Source organism: Telopea speciosissima, chromosome 7 (genome assembly GCF_018873765.1).
Source record: "Telopea speciosissima isolate NSW1024214 ecotype Mountain lineage chromosome 7, Tspe_v1, whole genome shotgun sequence".
NCBI classification, from domain to species: domain Eukaryota; kingdom Viridiplantae; phylum Streptophyta; class Magnoliopsida; order Proteales; family Proteaceae; genus Telopea; species Telopea speciosissima.
The window spans coordinates 67214960-67236008 of NC_057922.1; the positions used below are offsets into that span (position 1 = coordinate 67214960).

The window sequence follows — 21049 nt, forward strand, 5'->3', positions numbered from 1 at the left end:
TTCCTCAAGGTAGACCTAAGCTTATGTTCTTTTCTTGGGAGGAGAAATAAACTCCCTCGAAAAAGCATTTTTCCGAAATTCTTCGATTTCCCAAATGCCTTTTACATGTTTGCACTTTGCACAATGCGAGTGTGACAACATGGTGCACCATCCCAAGCCCACAAGCCATGCACACGAGTGCCTCTATCAGTGAGCTCCTTTGCTGATTCTTTAGACCTGCCCTATTCTAAAGGGCATAATCAAAGTTTTGATGGGCAAATTTAAGCTGTGCTTGGTATGCATTCTTGGAATGTATCCCAGATCGATTTTGCATTCTCAAACAATAAAAACAACCATTTGTACTGTCTGTGAATGAAAACATCAACCTAGAATGCATTCCAAGAAGCATACCAAACACAGCCTTAATTTCCGTCGGTGTTAGAAGCAGCTGCATATTTTCCTTTCAAGAATGTCATATATCTAGGAATCAAGGAAGCCTAGTGAAGACACAAAAGAGAATAGAAAATTACAAACATCCGAGGAAAGTATTGTTCGGTACTGCTAACGAAAATCAATGAAGTCCATATAAAACTTCGGTGTCAGATGCCACCATAACCTTCTGAAAACAAAAGCTCATCCCATCCTTTTCCCTTTCCTCTTCTCTATTCATCAAGACTAAAATAATACAACGCCTATCAACAGGGATCATACCAAGCTCAAACATTTACTCCTGTATGTCGGTGTCATCTGCTCGCCGAACTCCTTGCACATCTGCAGCTGTTCTCTTGCTCATGTTTGCTCGCTGCACCAGCCTAACAAGTGCCTGCACCACTTCTGACATGGGTGGTCGGAACTCTGGCTCCATCTGCCCAAATCAAGAATTATGATACTCAGTCGTAAAAATAACAGGTATTAACAGATCACAGCACTAAATTGGTGTTCAAGATCTTTGCTAACATTTTACCTGTACACAAAGAGCCACCACATCAGCAAAACGCGAGAGGGACTTGGCAGGATAGAGCCCTTTGAGAGCTGGATCAACCATCTTAGACAGAGCATCGATGTCATGAAGCTGAGGTGTTGCCCATCGTACCAATGATTGCTCAGATCTTGGCTTCAAGCTGCCAGAAGTATCCACATAATATAATAATTAAAAAACAAAACCAGAATTGAAGTTTGGAGAAACCTTAAAGACATCCTTGTGCTTCTGATATCAGATGGTTTTACCTGTCAAATGGTTTCCGACCAGTAAGAAGCTCCAACATGACCACTCCAAAGCTGTACACATCACTTTTCATGGTATACTGACCAGACATTGCAACCTCAGGTGCACTATATCCAGATCCCACATTATGGTTCAACACCTGAAAAAGTGGTGAAAAAGTAAAGGAAGAATTTCACACCAATAACTGATGAGCAAGCTATAGGAACCATGAGTAGTGATGGCTGATACCACTCCAAGACCTCAGCCTATGAAACAGCAAACAGGTAGATCAGCAGTGTCTACTACAATTTGCTTATAACCAAGACAACCCCATTTCCAAAGAGCTGGTGCCTTTTTCTTACAACATCATAGGCTTTCTTTGCACTTGGTCTCCACCCATGACAAATAAAACAGGTAGGGTGTTATGGAGGTACACCCTTATGGAAAGAGTTTGGAGCTTGTGGCGTGAGAGAATAGAGGACTTCAGAGGTTCTTGTTGGGATCACCAACAAATTACAGATTATTGACACATGGTTGTAAGAGCAGCTTGATAGTCATCAACCTATGGAGACTCTTTAAGTGAAAAAAAAAAAAAAAAAGAAGCAAAATAACTAGCATTCTCCAGACATCTCATGTCAATGATGGCCTAGATCAAGCAACAAACTTGTTGATGAATTAGCTTAGGACAGCAGAAGGCATGGATTAGTGTACATATGGCTTTATTCCCTGTTACAGAAAGAAAAGCCAATATAACCACATTATTTTAGTTAGAGTCCTATTTTACATGCTTGTTACACTTGTATACTTATCATGCTTAGTTAACTCATGATTGTATTTATTCGTCCCCCCCCCCCCCCCTCTCTTCAAAATAAAAATAAAATAAAATAGAAGATTCACAGCCTCATGGCAAAAGTCAGATATTTATTTCATGGCTATGTACTTCATACTAAAACACAAATCTTTCTTATACCCAACTCTTCTGGCATTATTGAGGGGACTAATGATGAGAAGACTTGAGATAAATGACAGCATAATTACGTAATTTCGGCATGCTTTTGATATCCTTATGAGATATCGTAGTACAACTTTTTGAATCTCAAAAGTCTCACCTGATCCATATTTGGAATGAAGTTTGCCAAGCCACAATCTGAAAGGTGAGGATTCAGCTCCATGTCCAGTAAAATGTTGGCAGACTTGAAATTCTTGTGAACGAAAGATGGCGAGCAAACTTCATGTAGATACCTTGATAGATTTTTAGTTAGTTAGTATGGGGCAATGCACCTATAAGTATTATTGCAAAAAGTAAGCACTAATTATTTGATACAGCGCATAACAATGCTGAGATCAACGGAAGCACTGGACAAATACATTCGGTGGTGGCAACAAATCCGGCACCTAAAGAAGAATTAGCCGGTTATAGTCAGTTTCAGAAAGTAAGGAAAAGAATAACAGCCTCCCCCCCCCCCCCCAACAAAAAAGAAAAAAGAAAAAAGAAGAGTGAGCAGACAGAGCTAAAGTTCTATAGTTATGATGTCCTTAATTAGACCATTGGCAATTGTTACAGCATATTGAGTGTACAATTGTCCTTTTCATCTAAATCATTAATACAATGCTTACCTTTTCCTCAAAAAACAAAGTTGAACTATCACCGGGTTTTAAACAATTTCATATAAGGTAAATTGCATCTGAGGTGCCCAATCTTTGACATAAGGACATTTAAGGTGCCTAATCTTTTAAAAGTGATGTTTGGGGTTCCCTATTAAATTACTCTTACTCCAAACGGCATAAATTTTCAATTTTACCCTTCAATACTTCTTCCACTTCTCAATCGTCCTCTGTACTCTCACCCCACCCCACCACCCACCCCATCAGCATCACCTCCACTCCCACCACCCCCAGCCGACAACCTCCACCGAACCCATGAACTACTTAAAGGAGGGTAACAGGTGACATTGGCGAATTGCAGGAGTGGAAGGCCTTGTAAGCACCAATCTTGAGAACATCAAAAGTTGTGGAATTACTTGGGGGTGGAGAGGAGCATGTGTTGTTGTTGGTAAGGAGGAGCATGTGTTGTTGTTAGTAAGGAGGAGCAATTGCAGGGCCTCTTTGAAGTAGAAGCAACCCTTTGGAGGGGCTTACCTACTGGAGAGAGCTGCTAATTGAGCTCAGTGCCATTATTTCCCTCTATTGAAGATGATGAGGGAGCAAGTGCAACAGATGAGGGAAGGCTTGTGGTTGCTGCTGTTGCATCCGCAAGTAAAGCTCTTCACCTGATTCAGCGACAGAACCTTGGGGGATCTGAGAGATCAGGTCAACCACGGTAGCATGGTGGGTGGCGGTTGTGGTGGCGTTGCTATTTGCAGGAAATGCAGAACAAAGAAATCAGTCAAGGCTAAGGCCAATGATGCAAAATCATTCCACGCTCACGCTTATAACACCTTAATAAAGAAAGGGCTTCTTTATTCTTTCTTTTCCGTTTTCAGCTCCTATCTATCGAGATCTTTTCTTGCAGTCTAAGACTCGTTTCAGAGAATTAATTAGCTCCATAAAGAGAAACCCATTACAATAAAGATTCGTTATTTTCCAGACCCACTCTCCAGAGGCCAAGAAAGGAAGAAGAATGGATTCAGAATGCATATTGAGCCATTCGTGTCCCTGTGCGGGCGACGTACAAGAATAAGATGCAAATTTCATGTTACTTGTGAGCTCAAACTCAAACAGTAGCAGCAGCAACGAGGGAGTGGTGGCGTTGCTATGCAGGAAACCCTCCCTCCACTTGCTCCTTGACACCGAAAAAATCAAAGAATAGAAGTCTGAAATATTTGCTACTTCTAATACCCCCTTCCTCACCTTGACGCAAACTAAAGGGCATTCCCCACATCTAAAACTCAGTAAACTTAAGACAAAAGCTCTCCAAAAACAAACACAAAGAGGTTGACGGTTGTGAGGAGGTGGGGGTGGGGTGCAGAGGGCAGAGATGGGAAGTGGGAGTTGTTTAAGGGTAAAATTGGAAATTTATTCAGCTTGGGGTAGGACTAACCTGATAGGGAACCCCGAGTGTCACTTTTAAAAGATGACGTATCCAAAACATCCTTTTGTCAAAGATTGGGCAACTCATATGTAATTTACCCTTTCATATAAGACAAACTAAGTGCATATTTTTTTTAAAGATAGACAAATAACTTTTATTGCCATGAAGAAAAACACAGTATAGGCCTAAAATGACCATAGGAGAAGTGGTGAGGAAAGACATGAATAGTTTAGGTTTTGTTTCTTATATGATGTCGAATAGAGCTGATTGGAGGGCAACGATCCGTGTAGCCAACCCCAATTAGTTTTATATGACTAGTTTGTAGGTGTTGTTCTTGTGTCCTTTTCTTTACTTGTTTTATTATCATTGGTCTTTGCAAGTATCCATGTAGCCAACACCATTTAGTTGGGATAAGGTTGAGTTGTTGTTTGTTTGTTTTTTTTTTTTTTTAAAAAACAAAATACACAGTACAGGACAACATCAACAACAAAGCGAAGGTGGCTATGCACTAGGAGCAGGGATCCAGGCGAAAAGATTGACACCATACCTGGCTTGCCTATCAGCCAGTCACATCTTCCATGAAATGTAAAGTTTCCGCAAGCAAACAGGGACCTGGCTTTCCTAAAAAGATGAAGTACACCAAGGTCACTTCATGGACAAACTAAGGGTGCATTTAGTGCCACTTCTTCGGAGAGTGACTCTAAGGTTCTATTTGTTTCAACAAAGATATTTTCCAGGATTTGAAACAGAAGCAATTGAAAGTTGTATGTGTAGAAAACCTAGGACCTATAACCAGTAACTTTAGAGAGGAGAAAAGAGAGAAGAGAGGATGGAAGAAGAATGGATTGTAATGCTTGAGTGATCTTATTGATCAGACAAGCCCTCTATTTATAATAACTGAGAAAGATAAAATTGGACAGAATTGCCCCTAATCTAGTCTAGCCGACTCTATTAGAAGAGTAGGCAGTACATAATGAAATAATAACAACCTAAAAGGACCAGAATACCCCCACAGTATTCTGGTGTACATTATTCAACACTCCCCCTCAAGCTGGAGTATACATATGTCAAAAGGAAGCTCCAGCTTGGACTAATAAGGAAAAAAAAATAAATGCTACACCAATCTTGAATATTAGTCGTAGACTCCAGTGAGCACAGAGAGAACTCCAATCAACCACCATAAAGCACACACTCCAACATTCTAACACTCTCCCTCAAGTTGGCGCATATAAAGCACAAATGCCCAACTTGAACAAAATAAGAAGAAACAGAGTCATAACAGTGTCCAGCTTGACACATTGGCGGATGGATGAAGCTCCCAAATAATCTTGGGCATAATAAATCTTCAAGAACTGGAGATAATTGATCTTCAAAACCTGGACAAACTTGATCAGTAAACCGGGACAGGATTGTTCTGCAAAGCCTGGGAAGGGTCGATCTTCAAAATAGAGAGAAGCACCGATCTTAATAAAGGCAGAAAAAAAAAGGCAGACACAATCTTCCAAAAAAGGCAGCTTTCATCGATCTTCAATAACTATTCAGTGATGAATCTCGGATCTTCATAGTAACATATAATCTTGAAGATAAATAAATAGGGCAGCAAACATCGGAAAAACCTGAATCAACCCAACTGTAAATCCTCTAATAGGCAACCAAACAAGGTCCCAAAAATATCTTCAATACTTCAATCTCCCCCTCACGGCAAATTCAACCCAGTAACAAGCGATACCCAATGGCAATGGTGGAAAAAACTGGTCTTCAATGTTTTGCATAAATGTTCTGCAACGTTTGTTTGCAAGTTTTGCAATGTCTACAAGTTTTTGCAAGTTCTGCAAGTTTCTGCAAGTTCTGCAATGGAATTGTACACAATCTCCCCCTCACGTGTATTACTATGATAATGGCAAAAAGTGTAATTTTCCCGAATTTCCAAAGCTGCTAAGGGTAATTAAAAAGGAAGGAATGGCAAAATTATAATTTACCAAAAATTTCCAAAGGTGTTATGGGTAAATACCAAAGGTATGGGATATGAAGGGAATTAGAATTATTGAAAGGGAATGGAGTTGGAAAAAGGATGGCATGGCTGTAATTTGGTTGAAATCCATTTTTAAATACAATCCAAGCCAAAGGGCAAACTGGTAATAAAACAGAATTTTCAAGGGTCAATTAGATAGTCAAATAGGGGAATGGCAGAATTGCAAATAACACAAAGTTGAAAAAGGGTTGGCATTCTGGTAAATATGGTGAGCAGTATAGGATTCCTTTGAAAGAAACAAAGAGGACCGTAGGGTCAAGGATTAAATAAGTTCAAAAGGTAAGGGCAAAGTTGGAAGTGGAAATAGAAAAAGAATAACAATTGAAAAATGGAGGGGCATATTTGTCATTGTGCTGAAGTACCCCTCTTCTTCTCCACTACATAACACCAAGGCAACTCAAACCCTTCGCTGGAACAGAGGCGTGAACACCACCGCATTAAGGAATCAAAGCCAATAGTAGGATGGAAAAAATCTATCCAAATAAATCTTCCCACAGCAAGAATCAACCCTTGAAACCAGATCAGCAGTAGTAGCCATCAACCTAGCCATCAACCAATTCTTCAAACCAGGAAATACCAGAACCATAGCAGCGGCAGCCAGAGATGTAGAACCAAAGGTGGAAACAACATCTCCTCCTTGAGGTTGATTGTAGCAACGATACCAGGGAAGGATTTTATAGAATCGTGGACCAAGGCAGGGCTCATGTAGGAGAAGACTACTTCTTCCTCACGATTTCTTCTCAGCCATATTCGAAACAGACCTGGCGGTAACCAAGAAACCATAAAAAATTGACTCCCTGCAGCTGAATCTGGCAGTAGGGTAGAAGTTTAAATCTTATCTGTAGAATGATGACCAGAATTGATCTCCACAAACTGAAGAAAAAACCTTCGAATCTGAACAACTGTGATCAGCAACTTGAGATGATCTGCAGAAGTCAATCTTCAAGAGGGAAGAATCGATTCTTGATAAGGTAGAATAATCTTCAAAAAACATGCGTTCATCGATCTTCTGGAAAAAATATTCTTTGCTACAATACTAAAAACAGAAAAGATTACAAAAGAGAAAGCCAAGTTCGGAGTGCTTCTTCTAGTCTTAAGACCTTCCTTTTATAGCCATCAGACTTCAACTGATTATAAAATCCAATATATGCACAGTAGATTCTGTCGGTGGAAAAGGCTTGTCGTGTGTTGGAAGATAAGAGAGAATCTTATCACATGCAATCGTCCTGCCTTTACTGTTTCAAAAGCTGATTCCTTTTAAAACTTAAGACCAATGCTTTTCAAAAAGCAGATTCTTGTGATGTCAGCATACTAATTATGGTTCTGCCATGTTGTCAATGTTATGCTGAGCTACACTGTCGCCACTGTCGGTGGACATATAACCGGATCCGTGTTGTTCTTCAACAAATATCCGTTCTGCCTCAATGAGTTCTTCTGCTTCTAGAAGAAGATCATATGGAACATCTAAACAATTTAGATTCAGGCAATTGGTGATTAGATTATCGGTTTCTTGAATTTGTTCATCAGTAAACATATAATCAATGTCCATACCTAAGCAAAATATTCTTCTGCCATCAGTGATTCTGGTGGTAGCATATCTCCAATGTTCTGCAGCTTTATGCAGTTCTATCAGAGATCCACGATACATTGATTCTGGGCAAACTTGTCGTGCAAGTTGCAAAGCTTGATCATCCTCAATTTTTGGAGGTCCAACAAAGTCATTTTCATTGGCACGTCTAAAGATTCAGAATTGATATGGTTGAAAGAATTTATCCCTCTGTCTCCACCCCAGAGTGCCGAAAATATCCAGAACAATATAATTCTGAATTCGCCAATGTTTGGTTCAAGGTACTAAAACTCGGGTCTCGGTACCAACTCGGCTCTTGGAAAAACCGAGACGAGTCGAGATCTCGCCGAGTTGGTGCATTTTTTTTTCCAACTCGAAGCCTCAACTTTGGGTCAACCCGAGATCTGGACCTGAGATCCGAAATCTCACCGAGATATGTCGAGTTTTGTCCAGTTAGGTAAGGTATTTAAGTGGTAGGTGGGTTAAAATAATGGGTCGAAACCGAGATCCGAGATCTCGCCGAGATATTGCACTTTTGAGACTTGCAGGTAGTCTAGTCTCAGCTTTTCCAAAAACCGAGAAACTCGGCGAGATCTCGAACTATGGTTTAGTTGCATGATAGATCATGGTTTTGATCATCATATGGAATTCTTAAAGATGACTATTAGGAAGGACGACTATCCTGCTAACTAGTCCCCATTCGACAGAGTTGATATCCCAAGGGTCATTTTCTTGGATATAAAAAATAAGACGAAGATGCTTGTAGGTATTTTCAAACATATTCTTATAATATTTTGTTAAAACATTTTTAAACTTGACATACTGCTCATTTTCGTAGTAATAAAAGATTTGAGAAAACAGTTCGGAAGGGAAAAATTATTTGCATTTTTCATACAGACAAATTCGTTTAATTCGATAAAACTTCCGATTTTGGGAAAAGGTGTCTTCATCCAAAAATTCAGAGATTTCAAGAAAATTGTTGCTTTTCTCAAAAGTAAAATCATCGTCCCAATTTGTTTGTTTAACAATCTTGAGAATGAGTTTTTGAAAATCAAGATCTTTTTGAAAATGATTTACCAATTTGGTTGAAAGTGTACTGAGATGTTTACGAAACAGTTTTTTCTGTTCAGTAACATGTGCCTTCCAGGCGCCATTAATTTCTTGACAAATGTCACTAGGAAGATTAGGATTAAAGAAATCTGAAACCAGTTGAATTTCGGTAAATGGACGACTATTAGGTGAGGTATTGCCCTGTCTTTAGATGCTCAGTTTGTTTTGTATCTTTAGTGCTTCAACATAGGAAATATCATGCCAGTATTCTGACCAAGGGTTTTGGGCATACTGGATTTGGGAAACAGGAGTATGAGCCAAGGGTTGTGACTCAAACGAGAACTCAGGTTGGCTACCTGGGAATGTTTGCTGTGGAGGTGAGTCATTGATTATGACACCCCTGTTAGAATTGAAGGGTATAAATGGTAATTGACCCTTTTTATTCTTTTTGGGCTGAATCCAAGGTTGTTTTCCTTTGTCCTTTCCCTTGTCTGGTGGTGGCGTGGTTGCCATGACCAGATGTACTATGTTCCCTGGTAAGAAAATCAGCAAAAGTATTATTAGCACCTTTTATAAACTCAATTTCGAAAGGAAATTGACAAATATAATTATACCAATTTACTCGTCGTGGATTTTCTTCACATTTTTTAGCTTTTAAAAAATCTTTTATAGCTTGATTATTTGTGCGGATTAAAATTTTTTCAGAAGCTAGATATATCTTAAATCTTTTGAGTCCATTTTTTATGGCTAATAGTTCTTTTTCATAAATAATATATTTTATCTCATTGGGCTTGAATTTCCCAGAATTGTATCCGCAGACTTCTTCTTGTCTAGGATTTTTATACGGTTTACATTTTAAAACTACGCCCCAATGTTCAGTGGACACATCTGTTTCGAGAGTCATATAATCTCCGGATTTAGGAAAGTATATGGGTGGTAAATCTGTGATTTCAGATTTGATAGTTTTAACTAAATCAATATCTGATTCAGTCCAGGTGAATGGTTGAGTGTTTTTCAACTTTTCCTGTAATGGCTTTTCCTTTTTTGAAAGACTTGATAAAATTTCTACCATAATTTAATATATCTAAAAAACTTTGTAATTGTTTTTTATCTTGAATTTCTTCAGGAAAATCTTTGATTTTTAGAAGAATATGATCTTGTAATTGGATTCCATTCTGGTTTAGAACTAACCCAAGAAATTCGATCGAAGTTTGTTCTACTTAAATCTTTTTTGGACTAAGAATTATTCCATGTTTTTGGAATATATCGACAATAATTAATAAATGATTTTTATGTTCTTCCATGGTTTTGGAGAAAACTAAAATATCATCGATATAGACAACACAGAAAGTGAGATGGCTGAACATCTTGTCCATCCATCGTTGAAAAATTTGTGGAGCATTACATAGGCCGAATGGCATAACTGTCCATTGGTAATGCTTGTAATATGGTACGCTAAAGGCAGTCAGTGCTTTTGACTCATCAGTTAGTCTTATCTGCCAGAATCCAGATTTACAGTCAAATTTACTGTAAATTTTGGCATCTCTAACTTTATCAATGAGAACATCTTTGCGAGGGATAAAATAGCCATAAAAAATTAGATGTTGGTTTAAAGCTCGGTAGTTGATTACCATCCTTGCTTTTCCTCTTTTAATTTCACCATGGTTTCTTACCATAAAAGCTGGACTGGAGTGAGGACTTGTGGTTTCTTCTATAAGTCCTTTGGTTAAAAGATCTTTTAATTGAAGATCAAATTCTTCAATATCTTGTTTGACATAAAGAAGAGGATTAATCCTAATAACCTTGTTAGGATTATTAAGTTTAAGAGAACAAAATCGAGGACTTTTTGCCCATAATTTTAATGGGTTTTCATCAAAATTTTCTTTTAATTTTGAAAACAGTCAATGTTCCTTATTGATTTGACAAACTTGGTGTACTGCAGGAGTTGGTGTAAATCCGGTGTCACATCGATATTTATAATCGTGATTCAGAGGTATATCAATAGCAGTGTTCTTTAATGTTAAAGAAACAGAATCCAATTACAATATCATATTCTTCTAAAAATCAAAGATTTTCCTGAATAAATTCAAGATAAAAAACAATTACAAAGTTTTTTAGGAATATTAAATTATGGTAGAAATTTTATCAAAAGTCTTTCAAAAAAGGAAAAGCCATAATAGGAAAAGTTGAAAAACACTCAACCATTCACCTGGACTGAATCAGATATTGATTTAGTTAAAACTATCAAATCGGAAATCACAGATTTACCACCCATATACTTTCCTAAATCCGGAGATTATATGATTCTCGAAACAGATACGTCCACTGAACATTGGGGCGCAGTTTTAAAATGTAAACCGCATAAAAATCCTAGACAAGAAGAAGTCTGTAGATACAATTCTGGGAAATTCAAGCTCAATGAGATAAAATATATTATTTATGAAAAAGATCTATTAGCCATAAAAAAATGGACTTAAAAGATTTAAGATATATCTAGCTTCTGAAATTTTTTTAATCCCACACTGATAATCAAGCTGTAAAAGATTTTTTAAAAACTAAAAAGCGTGAAGAAAATCCACGACGAGTAAATTGGTATAATTATATTTGTCAATTTCTTTTCGAAATTGAGTTTATCAAAGGTGCTAATAATACTCTTGCTGATTTTCTTAGTAGGGAACATAGTACATCTGGTCATGGCAACCACGCCACCACCAGACAAGGGAAAGGACAAAGGAAAACAACCTTGTATTCAGCACAAAAAGAATAAAAAGGGTCAATTACCATTTATACCCTTCAATTCTAACAAGGGTGTCATAATCAATGACTCACCTCCATAGCAAACATTCCTAGGTAGCCAACCTGAGTTCTCGTTTGAGTCACAACCCTTGGCTCATACTCCTGTTTCCCAAATCCAGTATGCCCAAAACCCTTGGTCAGAATACTGGCATGATATTTCCTATGTTGAAGCACTAAAGATACAGAACAAACTGAGCATCCAAAGACAGGGCAATATCTCACCTAATACTCGCCCATTTACCGAAATTCAACCGGTTTCAGTTTCTTTAATCCTAATCTTCCTAGTGACATTTATCAAGAAATTAATGGAGCCTGGAAGGCACATGTTACTGAACAAAAAAAACTGTTTCGTAAACATCTCGGTATACTTTCAACCAAATTGGCAAATCATTTTCAAAAAGATCTTGATTTTCAAAAACTCATTCTCAAGATTGTTAAACAAACAAATTGGGACGATGATTTTACTTTTGAGAAAATCAACAATTTTCTTGAAATCTCTGAATTTTTGGATGAAGACACCTTTTCCCAAAATCGGGAGTTTTATCGGATTAAACGAATTTGTCTATATGAAAAATGCAAACAACTCTTCCCTTCCGAACTGTTTTCTCAAATCTCTCATTACTGCGAAAAGAGCAGTATGCCAAGTTTAAAAATGTTTTAACAAAATATTATAAGAATATGTTTGAAAATACCTACAAGCATCTTCGTCTTATTTTTTATATCCAAGAAAATGACCTTTGGGATATCAACTCTGTCGAATGGGGACTAGCTAGCAAGATAGTCGTCCTTCCTAATAGTCATCTTTTAAAAGAATTCCCTATGATGACCAAAACCATGATCTATCATGCAACCAAACATTGGCGAATTCAGAATTATATTGTTCTGGATATTTTCGGCACTCTGGGATGGAGACAGAGGGATAAATTCTTTCAACCATATCAATTCTGGATCTTTAGACGTGCCAATGAAAATGACTTTGTTGGACCTTCAAAAATTGAGGATGATCAAGCTTTGCAACTTGCACGACAAGTTTGCCCAGAATCAATGTATCGTGGATCTCTGATAGAATTGCATAAAGCTGCAGAACATTGGAGATATGCTACCACCAGAATCACTGACGGCAGAAGAATATTTTGCTCAGATATGGACATTGATTATATGTTTACTGATGAACAAATTCAAGAAACCGATAATCCAATCACCAATTGCCTGAATCTAAGTTGTTTAGATGTTCCATATGATCTTCTTCTAGAAGCAGAAGAACTCATTGAGGCAGAACGGATATTTGTTGAAGAAGAACATGAATCCGGTTATACGTCCACCGACAGTGGCGACAGTGTAGCTTAGCATAACATTGACAACATGGTAGAACCATAATTAATATGCTAACATCACAAGAATTTGCTTTTCGAAAAGAATCTGCTTTTTAAAAAGCATTGGTCTTTAAGTTTGAAAAGGAATCAGCTTTTGAAACAGTAAAGGCAGGATGACTGCATGTGATAAGATTCCCTCTTATCTTCCAGCACACGACAAGCCTTTTCCACCGACAGAATCTACTGTGCATATATTGGATTTTATAATCAGTTGAAGTCCGATGGCTATAAAAGGAAGGTCTTAAGACTAGAAGAAGCATTTCGAGCTTGGCTTTCTCTCGTCATCTTTTCTGTTTTCAGTATTAGTTCTCTACTCTCTCTACTCTTTTGTATTTCCGCATTTTCTAATTTAGTATCAGAGCAAGGAACAACTTTCTGTCGTCTGATCTATCTTTCTAGGGAACGCATATAGAAGCTATATTATCAAAGATTATATTCAGGTATTCTACTTTCTCTTCCAGTTCTTTCTATTTCGAATTCTTGAGAAAACCCATATATCTTTGGGAGGTTGATATCTGTCGGCATAAGACCATCAGTTGGCAGCTTACGACAGTTCCCTCTGTAACCAAAGACGGTCTTAGGTACCAACTCAAGGTTCATATGGATTCTGTTGACTGATTAGTTTCATCTGGAGGAACGGTTGATAAATCTTTGTATGATCATAGCTTGCATGCTTTTTAAAATATAAAAAAATATAAATTCTGCCTGTGATGGTATTAATATGTTAATCGATATTACCACTACTTATTTCAAAAGTATTGATAACAAAATCAATAAACTGGACTCCGATATTAAAACTATTGGATCTATTATAGATTTAGATTTAAAAGAACAAACCAAAGCTCAAATGCAGACTTTGTCAGATCAACTATCTGTCTTTGTCGACGGGTATGTTTCACCACATACTTCTCATCGTTCTAATCTATTTTACGGTAACTCCATAAATGTTTTCGATGATGACACGTCAAATTATTCATTTGATGAGTCAGATTATAATCCGTTAAAAGAAATAATGAATTATTGGAAATCACGTTTTATAGATGAAAAAGACCCTGCTGAAAGAAACAAGCTTTTATCTATGATGCAAGAACTCTACTCTGAACATGAAACCCTGTTCAGCTTGCATGATTATCAAATATTCTCAGACGAATCCGACACTGAGACCATTCAGGCTGAAACGGATGAGTCTGAATCTAGTTCGTCATCAAACTCAGAAGATGAACAAGAACAGGACCCCGACCCAAAAGGGAAAAGAAAAATTGGTCCTTCTGATAATCTAGATCAAGATGATCTATGTCGACCACAAATAGGACTTGGATCCAATTTCGGTTAGAACCTTCATGAAGAGGTAAAAAATACTTCTGACGATGAGCCTGTCCCAACCACACACCGGCGAGATGATTTAAACAAACAGCATGTCGCCTCGGGAGGAACATATTTAGACTTAACCCATATTGCTTATAAAGATTATGAGCATACAATAGATGACTGGGCTCAATCACTAGCCATTGTCATAACGAATTACAAAACTTCATGGGATAAGAAAAAATTTATCGCTTATTTCACTGGAACACTTCAGGGCGATGTTTTGCAGTACATCCGAAAATGGGAAGCCTCGGATACATGCAAAGCTGAATATGCAGTCTTGATAGGCGACTTATTGTCACCAGAAGATATACTCCGTAATATCACGGATATCATTAAAAAAGAATTTTGTGGAATATCCTCAAAAAATGCTTTTCTTGAAGACATTAACTATATACTTTCCAAACTGAAATTATGGACATTTGTGTAAATAAAAACTACAAATCACTGTAGATTTGTAAATAAGTCTACAAATCAGAAACAGATTTGCAATAAACAGATCCTGTCTTCAATGAAAAAAATCCAGATTGAATCTGGAAAAAAAGAAAGCATCGATGCAGGCTTTTAATCTCCTCAAAAGGGAAGAACTGATCTTCAAAACAGGGAGCACATGTAGCAAATCGAATCAGCAACTCAATGTACGAAACCCTAGTTCTTCTTCTTCTCCGATGAACTAGGGTTTCTTTCTAACAATAAGAAACCCTAAACGATTCTCAAAACGGCAATCTTGGAGAGAATCAATCACTGATTGCCTAGCTCTGATACCATGTAGAAAACCTAGGACTTGTAACCAGTAACTTTAGAGAGGAGAAAAGAGAGAAGAGAAGATGGAAGAAGAATAGATTGTAATGCTTGAGTGATCTTATTGATCAGACAAGCCCTTTATTTATAATAACTGAGAACATAGTTGTCACGGCGGTTAGGCGACCCAAGGCGGTGGAGAGGGCTAAAGTTCAAGGCGACACCAACTAGGCGTACAAGGCGCCCGCCGAGGCGACCAAGGCGCCCAAGTCGACCAAGGCGCCTGGACGCCTAGGCGACGCCTTTACAACTATGACTGAGAAAGATAAAATAGGACAGAATTGCTCCTAATCTAGTCTAGCAGACTCTATTAGAAGAGTAGGCAGTACATAATGAAATAATAAGTAAACAACCTAAAAGGACCAGAATACCCCCACGGTATTCTAGTGTACATTATTCAACACTCCCCCTCAAGCTGGAGTATACATATATCAAAAGGAAGCTCCAGCTTAGACTAATAAGAAAAAAAATAACTGCTACACCAGTCTTGAATAGTAGTCGTAGACTCTAATGAGCACAGAGAGAACTCCAATCAACCACCATAAAGCACACACCAAGGTTCAAGAACTCGCGAGATCTCGCCGAGTTTCTCGGTTTTGGGCAAATCCGAGTCGAGTTGCTAGTCGGTTCCTAAAAGTGCAATTTCTCGACCGAGATCTCGAAGGTGAAAATCAAGATATTTTTAGTAAAAAAAAAACAATATCTCTCTCGGCGATATCTCGGTTGGACCCAAAGGTGCTATTTACTTGTATTCAGCCCAATTTTCACCCAAAAACCCATTTCCAACATAAGAGAGAGCAGGAACAGAAGTTCTTAGGCTCTAAACCAAGGGGAAAAACACCTCTCCTTCAAATTTCTTCTTCTTTCTTTCGATTGTTGGATGGAATGCACTGTTTGGAGTTAGATTGAAGTGCCAAAGTGAAGATTCAAGTGCCAATTTGGAGCATCATCACCTATTTGCAAGATTTCAAAGGTGTTTTCTATTTCTTCCCCAAATCTATTTTTTCCAAAAATAATTTTTGTAATCCTTGTTAGATTCATGCGGTTTTAATATATGTTGAACATCTTTGCCCGATCTATCACTTCATGGAGTCGGATTTTTTTTTCAGTTAATAAATTATTTATTATAATTTCTGGAAAAATAAATGATTTATTTGAAAAAAGAAAATGAAAAAAATAAGATGAATAGTGATTGTTTGAAAATGATTTTGATATATGTTAAACTACTTGGGATGCTCTACAGCCCCATGGATTAATTTTTTATTTTCACCCATTAAAAAAATTATTTTATTTTTTAGATTCAATAAATATATTATAAAAATTAAAAATATATATATAATATTAAGGAAAAATACTTATTGCTTATGGAAAATTATGTACAACATATGTACATAATATTCAACTTCAAATGGTGTCAAATTCATCATTACATTATATTTTTCTTATACTTTAAGGTATAAATAGTTTTAAAAAAAATTCAAAATATTATTTTTAATTAACAAATAAATACTAGGGTTAGGGGATAAATAAGAGATAGTTATTTCATAGTTCTAGTAGCTTGACATTATGTTTAAGAATTATGAATAACATACTTTAAGTCTTGAATACCTTACTTTAAGTGATCCATGGTTATTAATACATGCTTTTTATGTAACAGTGTAAAACATAAGACATTTTGTATACAATGTCTGATATAGCATGGCAATATGGAGTTCCCATGTCCGCAGACAAAAAGAAGTCCAAATGCAATTATTGTGGGAAGTTGCTATCTGGAGGAGCCACCAGGTTAAAGCAACACTTGTCTGGTACAGGCAAGGATGTTTCATCATGCCCAAATGTTCCTATCCAAGTGAAAGTGGCAATGACACAACATTTAAAAGGAGGAAGATTAAAAAAATCTGAGAGGGAAAGAATGCAACAAGAGTTTAATGAGGCAATACTAGAGAGGGCTGGTGCAGAGGTCCGTGGCGGAGATGATACTGACATTGGGCTTCCACCTGGTGAGTTTCAATCAAAGGCTGAATGGAGAATTTACCAGCAGACTTTGGCTGAGAGTAGACAAAGTTTTCATTTTGATAATATAAGAGCATATGAGCAAGCAAGAGGAGCTGGTGGATCTGGCTCAGCTGCACCAGTGCAAGAACATGAGAGGAGGAGAAGCACTGGGATAAGAAATATACCATGACCCCAAACCCGACCACGAGTACAAGGTCCAGAACCCATTTTTGAGCGGGATCCCACCACTTTTAGGCAACAAGATGCCTACCACCAACCATCCCACAAGTATTTGGTGGTAAACAAGAGAAAGCACGAAAAGCCTTCAGCAAGTTCATGCTTTACCATGGCATTCCAGCCAATGTAGCACAAGGAACATACTATAATGCATTCCTTGATGCTGTAGGGAGGGCTGGTGCAGGATGGAAGGGACCTTCACCATTTGAATTATACAATGTATATTTGCCTCAGGAGGTATAGGAGCTAAAAAAATACATTGATGGTTTGAAGCCAATGTGGGAGACATATGGGGTTACTCTTATGGCTGATGGTTGGACTGGACCTACTAGGCTGTCCATCATAAATTTCATGGTGAATTGCAATGGAAAGACTATATTCTTGAAGTCTATCGATGCATCAAAGCATATAAAGGATGCATCATACTTGTATAAGGAGTTGAAGCAAGTGGTGGAGGAGGTAGGACCAAGGAACGTTATCCAAATTGTGACGGATAACGGTTCAAACTATAAAAAGGCTGGAGAGAAGTTGATGAATAAGAAGAGTAAGAGGATCCGGCTCTTTTGGACCCCATGTGCAGCCCATTCTATTGATTTAATCTTTGAAGGACATGGGGAAAAAGACTTTGGTGGCGGGTGTGGTAAATAGGGCAAGACAAGTGACAACTTTTGTGTACAACCATTCTTATGCTTTAGCCTTGATGAGGGAGAAATGCAATAGAGATTTAGTGAGGCCTGGTGTCACTCGATTTGCCACCAATTACATTGCATTAAAGAGCTTTCAGAGTAAGGCGATAGGTCTAAGGTGTATGTTTGCAAGTCATTAATGGTTTGGTTGGCAAGGTTCTAAGTCAGAAGAAGCAAAGGTAGCACAACAGACCATTGCAAATGATGGATTTTGGAAGGACTTGGGGAAAGTGGTTGGCATATTAGAGCCGGTGGTGGCGATCGAGGATGGTTGATACAGAGAAGAAGCCTACTTTGGGCCACATTTATGCTGCCATCCAAAAAATGAAGGAAATGGTTAGAGCTGCTATACCTCGAAGTGCAAAGTCCTACACTACCATCATTGATGAGCGGTGGGAGAAGCACTTGAGTCATCCATTGCATAAGGCTGGTGAGTTCAACATACTTTATACTTTAAATGTTATAACTTTTTTACATTTACATATTCAAAACCCTAAAGACATTAAAGCGATTAAGTCACTAACAAATCATATTTGTGGTGTTTACTTTACCAGCATACTATTTGAATCCAAAGTATCACTACTCCCATGATCTTGGGCTAGACATAGAATTGTTAGAGGCAGTTCAAGCTGTTACTCAGAAGTTGGAGCCCCATCCAATGACACAAGCTGCTTGCAATGATGAGGTGAGAGTATGGGACTTTGGCACTTTGGTAGTTAGTTTATGAATGTAATTACTAAATAGAAAATACTAATGCCTCAAATTGAAAATAGATCAAATACTTCAGAGAGGCCTCAGCAAGTTTCGGTCGACTAGCTGCAGTGGAGGGTAGACAAAAGTCAGACCCTGGTAGGTGGCATGATATTACATTTATGAATTATAATTTTATCTCTTTAGAATGTACATATTCTTACTATTCTATATTTGTAATGCAGCCGACTGGTGGGTGCTTTATGGTACAAGTTCACCCAACCTGAGGAAGGTAGCAGTGAGAGTGCTCTCACAAACTTGTTCATCCTCCGGATGTGAGCGCAACTGGAGTACATTCTCATTGATACATTCAAAGAGGCGGAATAGGTTGGGTAGCGAACGACTGGAGCAGCTTGTGTATGTGCACTACAATATGAGATTAAGGATGAGGCACATACGTGAAGGAATTGAGGCCAATGATAAAGAACCCATTGAACTGTCCAACATTTTTCAAGAGGACTCTGATGACGATGAGGATCCCCTATTCCAGTGGGTGAGGGATCGTGGTACACCTGATATGGATCAATCTGGGGGTAGGCCCGACCCCACCATTGCGTCTGTAACCGGCACTGATGTTGATGAATATATGTCGACGCAAGAGGGTCGTGCACATGCAAAGTCACCGAAACCTTTTGAGCCTGCTGTAGGAAGTCCTGCTGATGATGATGATGGTGGTGGTGATGACACTGGTGATGCTAGTGATGGTGATGGTGATGGTGATGGTGATGGTGATGATGGTGAAGCTGCTGCTGCTAGTGGCATGCAGAGTGGCGGTTATTATGATGATCGTCATGAGGGGATGCGCGAGCAGTACGAGCAAGAAGTTGGAACGCAGGAGGACCCTGTGCGTTTCACCGGTGAGTCTCAGTTTACGCATGCCACTCAAGATCAAGACCATGGTGGCCACCCTAAAACATACAACAGAAAGAAGGGTCGCAAACACTCACATCAGTCATATGCTCAGGAGGAGGACAACAAGAGTATGAACACCATGCTTACAAGTTCGAAGCATGAGTATAGATACTACTAGTGAGCATCGATCATGGCAATCATCTCAACATCATCATGGCTATGACTATGGCCAGCGAGCACCGGTTCGATTATAGTGCCTATGGTCAGTATGGGCGATCCAGCTGAGTATGACAGTCAAAGCTCTAGGTCAGGTGTTGGGTATACATTCCTAGTCCCAAACCAGTCATACATGCCTCAAACTCAATATGACAGTAGCAGTGGATCTTACACCTCATACCAATAGCCTCCCATGTACCCTAAGATAGGGAGATTGGTATATGTTGATCAGAAGACTTATATGGAAGCTGTGTCACACTATTTGCAACACTATAGCAATTCCATGACATGGGAATTCTATGTGGATCGATATAGGGATGAATTTCTTGTTCAATCTAATTTTATGTAACAAATTAAGTGAACATTGATGTAATGTACATTTTATTTGAATGTTTTGATTGATGTGTGCTAATTAGAATGTTTTGATTGCTAATTTGCTATGTTTTACTAAATTATATATAGATTATGTTGTTTTAGTACGACTCGTCGCCTACCAACCTATGGTCCAAAGTGAAACTCATATTTGGACTTGTTTTTTGGCAAATCTGGGCATGCCATTGTGTTTAAATGGCCTGAAATAGGCTGGATACCAAGTTTCAGACCCAAAATATGTGTACAACCCACCGAGTTGGGGGTCCGAGTCCAAAAAAAAAAAAATGCATCAACTCGCCGAGATCTCGGCTCGACTCGGTTTCTGGCCTGGCCGAGATGCCACCGAGACCCGAGTTTTCGAACCTTGGCACACACTCCAACATTCTAACAGTATGAGACTGGAAAACGAGACAAATATTTTACTGATGTTGTGTAAAATTTGGAAAACAAATTCCATTATAAATTTCAGGATCTTCTTTTTCCAAAAAAGTGGCGGTTGATACACTTGGTATCCATGGAGGTCAACACCCTTATCATATGACTGAATTCTTCCCTCCCTCAATCAAGCCCAAATATGTTTCATTCTAATATACAACCATGGTTCTAAATCTAGTTTCGCAAGAAACCGAGATGAAAACCAAGTGTGATACAACTTCGTATCTAGTTTCGACTTAATTTCGGACATTTTGCAACTTTTGACCTGAACCTGGTTGAACCACCTATGAAAATTCACTTATCCCCCA

At 38.2% G+C, this 21049-nt stretch overlaps 1 protein-coding gene across 1 annotated transcript in view; it reads right to left on the reverse strand.

The window, feature by feature from the left end:
* Nucleotides 1-505: 505 nt before the first annotated feature.
* LOC122667740 (protein STRUBBELIG-RECEPTOR FAMILY 6) overlaps nt 506-21049 on the reverse strand; it is a 36276-nt gene continuing 15732 nt past the window's right edge. Inside the window, exons 13-16 of the mRNA XM_043864141.1 lie at nt 2293-2425; nt 1207-1343; nt 944-1100; nt 506-844 (exon numbers count right to left, since the gene is read on the reverse strand). Of these exons, the coding sequence (XP_043720076.1) occupies nt 704-844; nt 944-1100; nt 1207-1343; nt 2293-2425 (568 nt within the window). The 3' untranslated portion in view covers nt 506-703. The remainder of the gene's footprint in view (nt 845-943; nt 1101-1206; nt 1344-2292; nt 2426-21049) is intronic.